At 42.1% G+C, this 13,425-nt stretch overlaps 1 protein-coding gene across 2 annotated transcripts in view; it reads right to left on the bottom strand.

The window, feature by feature from the left end:
- Window positions 1–13,425, bottom strand: part of LOC135509505 (transmembrane protein 117-like) — a 68,905-nt gene that overhangs the window by 4,121 nt on the left and 51,359 nt on the right. For both annotated transcript variants that reach the window (XM_064930229.1, XM_064930228.1), the window contains exons 6-7: window positions 11,874–12,033; window positions 4,451–4,580 (exon numbers count right to left, since the gene is read on the bottom strand). In XM_064930229.1, coding sequence (XP_064786301.1) covers window positions 4,451–4,580; window positions 11,874–12,033 — 290 coding nt within the window. The remainder of the gene's footprint in view (window positions 1–4,450; window positions 4,581–11,873; window positions 12,034–13,425) is intronic.

Raw genomic sequence — 13,425 nt, 5'->3', positions numbered from 1 at the left:
TTGAGACTGATCTTTGTCAATTTTATGCAAATAAGAACCTAACAAATTCTTATAAGTGGACAAGGTATTTTGCTTTGTCACAATTGAATTGGTTAATGAACATATAGGAAGTAAATTCCTCTAACATAGGTCCAACATGGACTCTTAATGAAATGAGGTTCATTACAGTAATGGTAGCAATCTCTCCAGGTTTACTTATCTAAAGGCAGATGATTCCCTGGGTACATGTGACACCATTCCCTCCCTTTCCTGAGATGCAACACCGTTGATAAGCTTTTAGTCAAAGCAGTCACATAGTGTTAGACCATTTAACATAATGCTAAATGAGTGTGCGATGCATTAGGGTTAACAACCTAGTGTAAATCAGGGAGCGTTTGAACAGTTTAACATTTAGCACCGGAACATTCGTTTCTCTCCACTTTGATGGTTGTCCCTGGGAGCATGCCGTGGAACGTAATGAAACATGGGTGATGGTTTAAATGGAAGAGTGTACTCTCTGAGAATATGTTTGACTGTGTGATCACGTAACCGGTGTGAGTAAGACCTGTAAACAGGTTAACATTCACTAGGCCTCTGGGCTAGACGGATTACCAGGACGTGTACTCAGAGTCTGTGCTGACCAGCTGGCAAGTGTCTTCACTGACAGTTTTAACCTCTCCCTGACTCAGTTTTATATTTTTTAATTTTTTTTTTTTCACCTTTATTTAACCAGGTAGGCTAGTTGAGAACAAGTTCTCATTTGCAACTGCGACCTGGCCAAGATAAAGCTTAGCAGTGTGAGCAGACAACACAGAGTTACACATGGAGTAAACAATTAACAAGTCAATAACACAGTACAAAAAAGGCAAGTCTATATACATTGTGTGCAAAAGGCATGAGGAGGTAGGCGAATAATTACAACCTTGCAGATTAGCACTGGAGTGATAAATGATCAGATGGTCATGTACAGGTAGAGATACTGGTGTGCAAAAGAGCAGAAAAGTAAATAAATAAAAACAGTGTGGGGATGAGGTAGGTGAAAATGGGTGGGTTATTTACCAATAGACTATGTACAGCTGCAGCGATCGGTTAGCTGCTCAGATAGCACATGTTTGAAGTTGGTGAGGGAGATAAAAGTCTCCAACTTCAGGGATTTTTGCAATTCGTTCCAGTCACAGACAGCAGAGTACTGGAACGAAAGGCGGCCAAATGAGGTGTTGGCTTTAGGGATGATCAGTGAGATACACCTGCTGGAGCGCGTGCTACGGATGGGTGTTGCCATCGTGACCAGTGAACTGAGATAAGGCGGAGCTTTACCTAGCATGGACTTGTAGTCTGTAATACCAGCATGTTTCAAGCAGACCACCATAGTCCCTGTGCCCAAGAACACCAATGTAACCTGTCTAAATGACTACTGCCCCGTAGCGCTCACATCTGTAGCCATGAAATGCTTTGAAAGGCTGATTGTGGCTCACGTCAACACCATCATCCCAGAAACTCTGGACCCATTCCAATTCATCCCAATAGATAAACAGTGTGGAGCGCAATCTCTACTGCACTCCACACTGCCCTTTCCCATCTGGACAAGAAGAACAGCTATGTGAGAACGCTGTTCATTGACTACAGCTCAGCCTTCAACAGTTTTTTATGAGTGCTCCTGTACTCCCTGCTCACCCATGACTGAGTGGCACCGCCTGACTCAAACCCCACCGCGACACAACGGTGGTAGGCCTGATCACTGATGATGATGAGACAGGCTATAGGAAAGACGTCAGAGACTGCCAGGACAACAACCTCTCCCTCAACGTCAGCAAGACAAAGGAGCTAATCGTGGACTACAGGACTGGCATGGGCACTCAGATCCTCAAAAAGGAAAACAGCTGCATCATTGAGAGCATCTAGACTGGCTGCATCACCACTTGGTATAGCAGCTGCTCAACATCCGACCGCAAGGCGCTAGAGAGGGTAGCGCGGACAGTCCCGTACATCACTGGGGCCAAGCTCCCTGCCATCCAAGACCTCTATACCAGGCGGTGTCAGAGGAAGGCACTAAATATTGTCAAAGCCTCCAGCCACCCAAGTCATAGACTGTTACCGCATGGCAATGCACCAAGTCTGGAAACAACAGTAGGACCCCGAACAGCTTCTAGCCATAAGACTGCTAAATAGTTAGTCTATTTGGTGAACTATTTAACTATCTGCATTGACTCTTTTGCACTACCTTTTTTGACTCATCACATATCTACCTCAATTACAAACCCTGTACATGGACTCGGTACTGGTACTCCTTGTATATGGATAGCCAAGTTATTGTTACTCATTGGATCTATTATCCAACTATTAGTATTTTTATTATTACCTGTTTTACTTTTCTATTATTTCTCTATTTTCTTTCTCTCTGCATTGTTGGGAAGGGCCCATAAGTAAGCATTTCACTGTGTTAGTCCACACCTGTTGTTTACGAAGCATACAAAAAAATCACATTTGATTTGATTGAGGCACATTACACCTCAGCAAGGGGGAAGAGGATGTCAGAAACAAGACCTGCTGGTGGGATGAAAAAGACATGTTACAACAGGTGCATCTGATCTCTTTTCATCTTAGAATCATGGTGCAACCAGCACAGCTGGCCAGATGGAGAGTGAAAACATTTAAATAATAGTGGTATACCTCTATACCATCTAAATCAATTGGGCAGATATAGTGCATTCGGGAAAGTATTCAGACCCTTTGACTTTTTCGACATTGTGTAACATTACAGCCTTATTCTAAAATGCATTCAATTGTTTTTTCCCCTCATCAATCTATACACAATACCCCATAATGAAAAGCAATTTTTCTTGTTGTTGTAAATTTAGCAAATTTCTGAAATACAATAAACTGAAAATTCACATTTACATAAGTATTCAGACCTTTTCCTCAGTACTTTGTTGAAGCACTTTTGTCAGCAATTACAGCCTCGAGTCTTATTGGGTATGACGCTACAAGCTTGGCACACCAGTATACAGGTATTTGTTTTTCTCATTCTTCTCTGCAGATCCTCTGCACAGCTATTTTCAGGTCTCTCCAGATATGTTCGCACCAGTCGGATGTCCTGAGTGCTCTGGAGCAGGTTTTCATCAAGGATCTCTCTGTACTTTGCGCCGTACATCTTTCCCTCGATCCTGACTAGTCTCCCAGTCCCTGTCGCTGAAAAACAGGCCCACAGCTTGATGCACTGGTTTCCTCCGGACGTAACGCTTGGCATTCAGGCCAAAGAGCTCAATCTTGGTTTCATCAGACCAGAGAATCTTGTTTGTCATGGTCTGAGAGTCATTTAGGTGCCTTTTGGCAAACTCCAAGTGGGCTGTCATATGCCTTTTACTGAGGAGTAGCTTCCGTCTGGCCACTTTACCATAGATGCCTGATTGGTGGAGTGCTGCAGAGATGGTTGTCCTTCTCCACATAGAAACTCTGGAGCTTCCTCAAGAGTGACCATCGGGTTCTTGGTCACATCCTGATCAAGTCCTTTCTCCCCCGATTGCTCAGTTTGGCCGGGTGGACAGATCTCGGAAGAGTCTTGGTGGTTCCAAACTTCTTCAATTTAAGAATGATTGAGGCCACTGTGTTTTTGGGGACCTTCAATGCTGCAGAAATGTTTTGGTACTCTTCCCCAGATCTGTGCCTCCACATAATCCTGCTCGGAGCTCTACGGACAATTCCTTCGACCTCATGGCTGTGGGACCTTATATAGACAGGTGTGTGCCTTTCCAAATCATGTCCAATCAATTGAATTTACCACAGGTGGACTCCAATCAAGTTGTAGAAACATCTCAAGGATGATCAATGGAAACAGGATGCACCTGAGCTCAATTTCGAGTCTCATATAGCAAAGGGTCTGAATACTTAATAAACTATTTCTGTTTTTATTTTTAATACATTTGCAAAAATGTCTAAAAACCTGTTTTCGCTTTGTCATTATGGGGTAATCGCTGCCAAAGGTACTCCTGAGTTGTGCAGCCATCCAAGGCACTACATCTCAGTCCTAGAGGCGCCACTACAAACCCTGGTTTGATCCCAGGCTGTATCACAACCGACCATGATTGGGAGTCCCATAGGGCAGCGCACAATTGGCCCAGCGTCGTCCGGGTTAGGGTTTGGCCAGCGTAGGCTGTCATTGTAAATAAGAGTTGGTTCTTAACTGACTTGCCTAGTTAAATAAAGTTTAAATAAAAATACATAAAAAACAAAGTACTGACTAAAGGGTCTGAATACTTATATAAATGTGACTTTTCCGTTTTTTTTGTATTTAAGAAATTAGCAACATTTTCCAAAAACCTATTTTCACTTTGTCATTATGGGATATTGTGTATAGATTGTCGAGAATTGTATTTTATTTAATACATTTTAGAATAAGGCTGTAACGTAACAAAATGTGGGAAAAGTATAGTATGTTTTGTATGTAATACATGTCGCTTGGTAATGTCCGTACCTGTGATATGAATGTGGTACTCCTCTTTGAAGATGCTCTTGCACACAGGAAGTTTGAACTTGAGCTGTGTGGTGGACATGCCAGGCAGGTTCATATCAAGGTCGCCCATGAACTGAGGGAACTCCCAGTCCTGAAAACACATCCCAATAGACTATATTTTATTCATGGTTTATTTGAATAGGGACAGGTACAAACACATGAACACATTGCATACGACAGGAAAAGGAGTACCGAGCACACCCCCATTCTCATCGATGGGGTTGTAGTGGAGCAGGTTGAGAGCTTCAAGTTCCTTGGTGTCCACATCACCAACTAACTAACATTGTCCAAGCAGACCAAGACAGTTGTGAAGAGGGCACGACAAAACCTACTCCTCCCCAGGAGACTGAAAAGATTTGGCATGGGTCCTCAGATCCTCAAAAGGTTTTACAGCTGCACCATTGAGAGCATCCTGACTGGTTGCATCACTGCCTGGTATGGCAACTGCTCGGGCCTCCGACCGCAAGGTGCTACAGAGGGTAGTGCGAACAACCCAGTACATCACTGGGGCCAAGCTTCCTGCAATCCAGAACCTCTATACCAGGCGGTGTCAGAGGATGGCCCTAAAAAATTGTCAAAGACTCCAGCCACCCTAGTCATAGACAGGTCTCTCTGCCAAGCCATAAGACTCCTGAACATCTAATCAAATGGATACCTAGACTACTTGCACTGCCCCTCCACCCCCTCTTTTCCTCCACTGCTACTCTGTCATTATCTATACATAGTCACTTAAATAATTCTACCTACATGTACAGTTGAAGTCAGAAGTTTACATATACCTTAGCCAACTACTTTTAAACTCAGTTTTTCACAATTCCTGACATTTAATCCGAGTACAAATTCCCTGTTTTAGGTCTGTTAGGATCACCACTTCATTTTAAGAATGTGAAATGTCAGAATAACAGTAGAGAGAACGATTTATTTCCTTCATCACATTTGTAGTGGGTCAGAGGTTTACATTAGAGGTTGACCGAATGGCCGATATGGGTTTTTTCACCTTTATTTAACTAGGCAAGTCAGTTACAAACACATTCTTATTTTCAACGATGGCCTAGGAACGGTGGGTTAACTGCCTTGTTCAGGGGCAGAACGACAGAGTTTTACCTCGTCAGCTCGGCGATTCAATCTTGCAACCTTACGGTTACCTAGTCCAACGCTCTAACCACCTGCTTTACATTGCACTCCACGAGGAGACTGCCTGTTACGCAAATGCAGTAAGAAGCCAAGGTAAGTTGCTAGCTTATCTAGCTTATCTTAACTTATAAAAAACAATCAATCAATCATAATCACTAGTTGACACACGGTTGATGATATTACTAGTTTATCTAGCATGTCCTGCGTTGCATATAATCAATGCGGTGCGCATTCGTGAAAAATGACTGTCGTTGTTCCAATGTGTACCTAACCATAAACATCAATGCCTTTCTTAAAATCAATACACAAGTATATATTTTTAAACCTGTATATTTAGTTAATATTGCCTGCTAACATGAATTTATTTTAACTAGGAAAAATGTGTCACTTCTCTTGCAACAGAGTCAGGGTATATGCAGCAGTTTGGGCCACCTGGCTCATGCGAACTGTGTGAAGACTATTTCTTCATAACAAAGACAGCCAACTTTGCCAAACGGGGGATGATTTAACATAAGCACATTTGCGAAAAAAGCACAATCGTTGCACGACTGTACCTAACCATAAACATCAATGCCTTTCTTAAAATCAATACACAGAGGTATATATTTTTAAACCTATATTTAGCTAAAAGAAATCCAGGTTAGCAGGTAATATTAACCAGGTGAAATTGTGTCACTTCTCTTGCGTTCATTGCACGCAGAGTCAGGGTATATGCAACAGTTTGGGCCGCCTGGCTCATTGCGAACTAATTTGCCAGGATGTTACGTAATTATGACATAACATTGAAGGTTGTACAATGTAACAGCAATATTTAGACTTATGGATGGCACCCGTTAGATAAAATACAGAACGGTTCCGTATTTTACTGAAATAATAAACGTTTTGTTTTCGAGATGATAGTTTCCGGATTTGACCATATTAATGACCTAAGGCTCGTATTTCTGTGTGTTATGTTATAATTAAGGCTATGATTTGATAGAGCAGTCTGACTGAGCGATGGTAGGCAAAGCAGGCTCGTTAGCATTCATTCAGACAGCACTTTCGTGCATATTGCCAGCAGCTCTTTGCAATGCTTCAAGCATTGCGCTGTTTATGACCTCAAGCCTATCAACTCCCGAGATTAGGCTGTAACCGATGTGAAATGGCTAGCTAGTTAGCGGGGTGACCGCTAATAGCGTTTCAAACGTCACTCGCTTTGAGACTTTGAGTAGTTGTTCCCCTTGCTCTGCATGGGTAACGCTGCTTCGAAGGTGGTTGTTGTCGATGTGTTCCTGGTTCGAGCCCAGGTAGGAGCGATGAGAGGGACGGAAGCTATAATGTTACACTGGCAATACTAAAGTGCCTAATTTGTTATGGGCTTTGTTATGGCCACTCCAATCCCTTGACTTTGTTATCCTTAAGCCATTATGCCACAACTTTGAAAGTATTCTTCCATTTGGAAGACCCGTTTGCGACCAAGCTTTAACTTTCTGACTGATGTCTTGAGATGTTGCTTCAATAAATCCACATAATTTTCCTGCCTCATGATGCCATCTATTTTGTGAAGTGCACCAGTATCTCTGCAGCAAAGCACCCCCACAACATGAAGCTGCCACACTCGTGCTTCACGGTTGGGATGGTGTTCATTGGCTTGCAAGCCTCCCCCTTTTTCCTCCAAACATAACGATGGTCATTATGGCCAAACAGTTATATTTTTGTTTCATCAGAACAGAGGACATTTCTCCCAAAAGTATGATCTTTGTCCCCATGTGCAGTTGCAAACCGTAGTCTGGCTTTTTTATGGCGGTTTTGGAGCAGTGGCTTCTTCCTTGCTGAGTGGCCTTTCAGGTTATGTCGATATAGGACTCGTTTTACTGTGGATATAGATACTTTTGTACCTGTTTCCTCCAGCATCTTCAAAAGGTCCTTTGCTGTTGTTCTGGGATTGACTTGCACTTTTCGCACCAAAGTACGTTCATCTCTAGGCGACAGAACGCATCTCCTTCCTGAGCGGTATGACGGCTGCGTGGTCCCATGGTGTTTACCTGCGTGGTACCTTCAGGCGTATGGAAATTGCTCCCAAGGATGAACCAGACTTGTGGAGGTCTACAATTCTTTTTCTGAGGTCTTGGCTGATTTCTTTAGATTTTCCCATGATGTCAAGCAGAGGCACTGAGTTTGAAGGTAGGCCTTGAAATACATCCACAGGTACACCTTCAAATGACTCAAATGATGTCAATTAGCCTATCAGAAGCTTCTAAAGCCATGACATCATTTTCTGGAATTTTCCAAGCTGTTTAAAGGTACAGTCAACTTAGTGTGTGTAAACTTCTGACCCACTGGAATTGTGATACAGTGAATTATAAGTGAAATAATCTGTCTGTAAACAATTGTTGGGAAAATGACTTGTGTCATGCACAAAGTAAATGTCCTAACCGACTTGCCAAACCTATACTTTGTTAACAAAACATTTGTGGAGTGGTTGAAAAACAAGATTTAAGTGTATGTAAACTTCCGACTTCAACTGTACATATTACCTCGACTAACCGGTGCCCCCACACATTGACTCTGTACCAGTACCCCCGGTATATAAGCCCTCTACTGTTATGTTACTGCTGCTCTTTAATTACTTGTTCCTTTGATTTCTTATTCTTATTCATATTTTTTAACTGCATTGTTGGTTAGGGGCTTGTAAGTAAGCATTTCACTGTAAGGTTGTATTTGGCGCTTGTGACGAATCACGTTTGATTTGATACACAATCATCCAATGCTTTGCACCCTACTGTGTCTAGCTCCCGCTCATTTTCAACAACCATCCCAGGAGTCCATCTGATCAGAAGTATTTCATAGTGACAGCTTTTACTAAAGTAAACAACACACATCATGTAAGACCAAGCATAAAATCAGAGACAACAATACATTATTTTCCAAAGTGAACAACAGGGATTTCTTTTCATGGTACTTGCTAGGGATTCAGGAGAGTTGTCTATTGATGGGTAAGGTACCACAGAGGTCAAAAGCCTAACTGAGAGCTGCAGTGCACAGTGTGTTTACAGGGCCCTGTACTGTGCCTTTGTGCATTGGGGGTTCCTCATGTCAAAACACATCACAAACCACTCAATACAGACATCACGAACCACTCTGTGCCTCCTAAGTCCCTGATTGGGAAAAGTCAATAAAGACTCTACAATGTAAGATCAATGAAATATGCCGAAGATAATGTCTGGGAAGAATATGTGTTGAACAGACAGAGAAACATGCTGTACATCTTAGATAACCCGAAGACACACACAGAGCGGCAGGGTAGCCTGGTGGTTAGAGCGTTGGACTAGTAACCGGAAGGTTCAAGTTCAAATCCCCGAGCTGACAATGTACAAATCTGAGTGGTCCCATGATTACAATACTTTTGTTGGTAACGATTACAGTTACCCTTTTTTTTTTGTAATAGATTACTCCCCAAACCTGTTAACTGATAATTGCACAGACATGGTGGTGTAGCAGGAAGATTGGAATGCCATGAATCAAGAGGTAGTGAGTTCAAATCCCAAGTGGGGACATGTTGAATAATAATGACAGTATAAATGAACGTACACAATGTAATCATGTATGTAAAATATTGAAAACATTGTATGTTAAAAGCACTGTTTGTGTGTGTTTAACCAGTTCCACAGCCTTTTTAGTTAAGATGTACAAATAATAATTTCCAGTTGAATGAACATATGAGACAACTTAAGCAAACACATCATATTAAATTGACTGAATTTTTTGCAAACGTTTTCTCAAATTGTAGCTAAGTTTGGGCAACACATTATCTGTTTGTTCAGGTAACACTTGGACCAAAAAGTGAGTAAACAAAAAAAAGGGCTGTGGAAGCAGTTCGCTTACATAATAATATTTTTTTGAAACAACTAGATTTGTGGATGTTCTTTTTTAGTGATAGTTATTTAACTAAACAGCAGCCATTTTCAATACTTACAAATGGATTACCTTTTCATATGTGAGTATATGAATATAGATATCCCCCCCTAGATATTAATTAGGCCTTCCACTTACTCATGTATACTTGTTTCCTGAATCAGTCCCACTAATAAGGATGGCATTTAAGCAATGTGCCCCCTCGCATAAAATAATACGTCTCTAGGACATAAACACACACACAGACGTGCACGCACACACCACACACTCACTCACACAAGTCTTTAAGTCTGCAAAGTTACACACACACACACACACACACACCTGGGTAAAAAACTGAAGAATATACTAGACTATCAAATACCCAGATAAAAGCCCCGCAAATCTCCATCAGCTGAGAGGTAAATCCAGCCCAGTCCGTTAATTGTGTCTGTTAATTTCTCATGGAGGTGCGAGATTAACTACCAGCCACAACACGCCTACATGAAGGTGAATGAAGCCATTTGGAATGATGTGGGTCGGAATGGCGGAAGGAGGAGTAGAGAGGTTTTTATAGACTATGCCACAATAGAGTGCAATGACAGCAGGCCTCAGGTCCTTGTGAGCGCTAACGGTTATTTATTGAAACCATAAAATAACCCTAGTAAACGTGCGTGCTGTACACAGCGCAGAAAATGAGAGGGGGGCGAGCTATCATAAACAAAGGCATCGGAATGAGAGTGAAATACAGCCCAGCGGTGAAAAACAGGAGTGTGATTGGTGAGTAGTTGGGTACTGGCTGGGACTAGAGAGTCAAATGAGGAAGTCACATTATGGAGACTGCAGTAGTGATATGGGATGATGTCTGAGGCAGGAGAGCTTCAACTGACAGCTGGCGGAAAAAACTGGTCACTACGCATTAGCCCGTTTCTGAGAACAGAGGAGACACCAGTGAAAAGTGAAGCCTATTCAAAGACTAAACATGATACAACGAATAAAACTTGAAACAACGAGAAAAACGGCCATGTTAATCAGAAATAAGTCATTCAACAGTTGACTATGTAATACGTTATTTAAATATATCAACTGAACGACCGAGGTGAGCAATAACAGGAAATAACGATTTAGTAATTTATTGTATGCTACATATAAATCATTGTTTACTAATCATCATAGCCCTGTAAAAACAAGAATTGTGCCATATAGCCACAGGTATCGCCTCTGAAGAGTAAAAGGGAAACTGAGGTATTTCATTTTTATTTATTTAACTAGGCAAGTCAGTTAAGAACAAAGTCTTATTTACAATGATGGCCCAGCCCGGCCAAGCCCGACGATGCTGGGCCAATTGTGCACCGCCCTATGGGACTCCCCATCACGGCCGGATGTGACACAGCCTGGATTTATTAGACAATAATGTGTACAGTCATCCATGAGAAGTTACTAGTTATTTATCACATAAAACATATGGAAACAGACAATTAAGGGCTACTAGATATTAGACTATGTAATCCTTTAAGCAATAAGAAAGCGGATAAAATATGTCTATTAAACATAAGTAGAAGCCTGGCCTGAATTAGGCCTGAATTAGGCCTGAATTAGGCCTGAATTCCAAACCACCCAGTCTGTATTTGGCTTGAGGCTACTGTGTTGAAAGCCTTCTCTCCTTGAAACACCGCTATGCATTTTCTACCCAGACAAATACATTTGCATATTCATGAGTATGCCACTGACAAACACTTTATTGATGTATAGGCTCCTGTGGGATGGAGGGATGGAGGACATTGAGTGGAAAAAGGAAAGAAAACATGAAATGTTATGAGTCATGATTAGAAAAGTCCTGGGTTCACAGAAGAGGAGAGCACGGGTAAGTCCTTAGCTGAAGCCTGGCCGGATGGAGGGATGGCCGAATGGAGGGATGGCTGGATTCAGGGATGGCTGGACAGGGGGATATCTGGATAGAGGGATGGCTGGATAGGGGGATGGCTGGTTAGGGGGATGGCTGGTTAGGGGAATGGCTGGGGGGATGGCTGGTTAGGGGAATGGCTGGATAGGGGGATGGCTGGTTAAGGGGATGGCTGGTTAGGGGAATGGCTGGTTAGGGGGATGGCTGGTTAGGGGAATGGCTGGTTAGGGGATGGCTAGATAGGGGGATGGCTGGGTGGATGTAGGGTAGAGATATAAATCAGAAGCAGCTGTGGGTGTGTAGTCATGCAGGCTCTGACTGATCAAACGTCTCCCTCTCTCGCTCTCTCAACCCAGTGCCGCAGTGCCCCTGTGACTGAGGGAGGGGTGAGGAACGGGAGAGATAAAGGGAAAAAAAGAGGGGGAGAGTAATGGAGCCCAGCTAGTTTTTAATTGGCCATGGGGGAGCCCCTACCTGCATGACAATGAGCAGGTCAAAGACCAGGATGAAGGAAGCCAGGAAGGCCCTGGAGACCTCGTCGCTAGGCAGAAAGCCGCGGTTCAGGTTGTCCCAGCTGATCCAGTCAGTACTGATGACCAGCAACACCACCGACGTCAGAGTGATCAGGACCGTCCTGGAGGAGTGAGGTAGTAGAATTGCATTAGTTTCCTGTTAGTCACGTGTGTCACTCCACAGATTTGCTAATTACCACTTTATTAGTCCATTTGTTACAGTGGACAATGATACATTTGTCTTCTGCTCATGTATCTAAAGTACACAACATCAACACTATAATAAGAGGAGCTCATCATAGGTATATGTAAATATTGACATTGGTTACTAATTCTCTTAGGTATCATTTTATGTTTATCTGTGTATTATTGACTTTGGATTTAGCAAAACTCTATATTTTGCTCTTCTTTGTACTTGTTTCAATGTCATTCAGTAATTATTACGTTGGTGTTGTGTGGGTTGTTCTATCCCCATGGTAACTGGCTGCATTGCAGATAGCTAGCGCCAAGCCATATCATGTTTCAAATATTATTCTTTTTTTACAATTCTAAAGTGGATTATTTTTGGCACTGTTATTGTGATTTACCAAGATTAATTGCTGAACAATTTCAAGATACATTCCTCAACATATTCATCAATCATACTTTCTCCTCAGTATTTGAGATGATGGCTCGTCAGAGTACAAATTGATTGTGACCGTCAGACTGAAGGCATCCATCAACAAGACAAAGGCTTCCAGAGTAGCCACTGAGACTACAGGTATCTCCCTTGCATCCTAATAGAGGAACAATCACTTGAAGAGTGTGGTTTTTAACTTCAACGTATTAGTCATTCATACGTATGAAGAGTTTCATTCCAAAACTCGATATATACATTTTCAGAAATGTTGGGAAATGAGCTTTTATTGTTTAAAGAAATTATGAAAGATATTGGTGAGTTTTTCACTATCTAATCATGACATGGGGTTGTTCAATGACAGACATGTACAGTATTTGTTTCAAATCTATCACTTGACGGTTTGATTTCAGAGAGACAAATTATCATGGTTTTTTTTGCAAAACGCTATAGATCCGCCTACATCTCAGAGAAATAAGTAGAACTGCAGTCAAATGTAACAAATAACTAAATTTTGTATAAATGTAACGTCTGTGGTGGAAGAAGGTGTGGTAAGTGTTCATATTTTTTATAAAATAACTGAACACTGAACAAAACAATAAACGACCAGTCCCGTAAGGTGAATGACAAAAACACTAAACAGGAAATAATCACCCACAAAACACAGGTGGCAAAAGGCTACCTAAGTATGATTCTCAATCAGAGACAACGAACAACACCTGCCTCTGATTGAGAACCATACCAGGCCAAACACAAAACCACAACATAGAAAAAAGAACATAGACTACCTACCCCTACTCACGCCCTGACCAAGCTAAAACAAAGACATAACAAAGGAATTAAGGTCAGAACGTGACAGTACCCCCCCCCCACCCCCCACCCCAAAGGTGCGGACTCC

Source organism: Oncorhynchus masou, chromosome 22 (genome assembly GCF_036934945.1).
Source record: "Oncorhynchus masou masou isolate Uvic2021 chromosome 22, UVic_Omas_1.1, whole genome shotgun sequence".
Taxonomy (NCBI): domain Eukaryota; kingdom Metazoa; phylum Chordata; class Actinopteri; order Salmoniformes; family Salmonidae; genus Oncorhynchus; species Oncorhynchus masou.
Note: the sequence above shows the minus strand (reverse complement) of the source record. Positions and strands in the feature narration are given on the sequence as shown.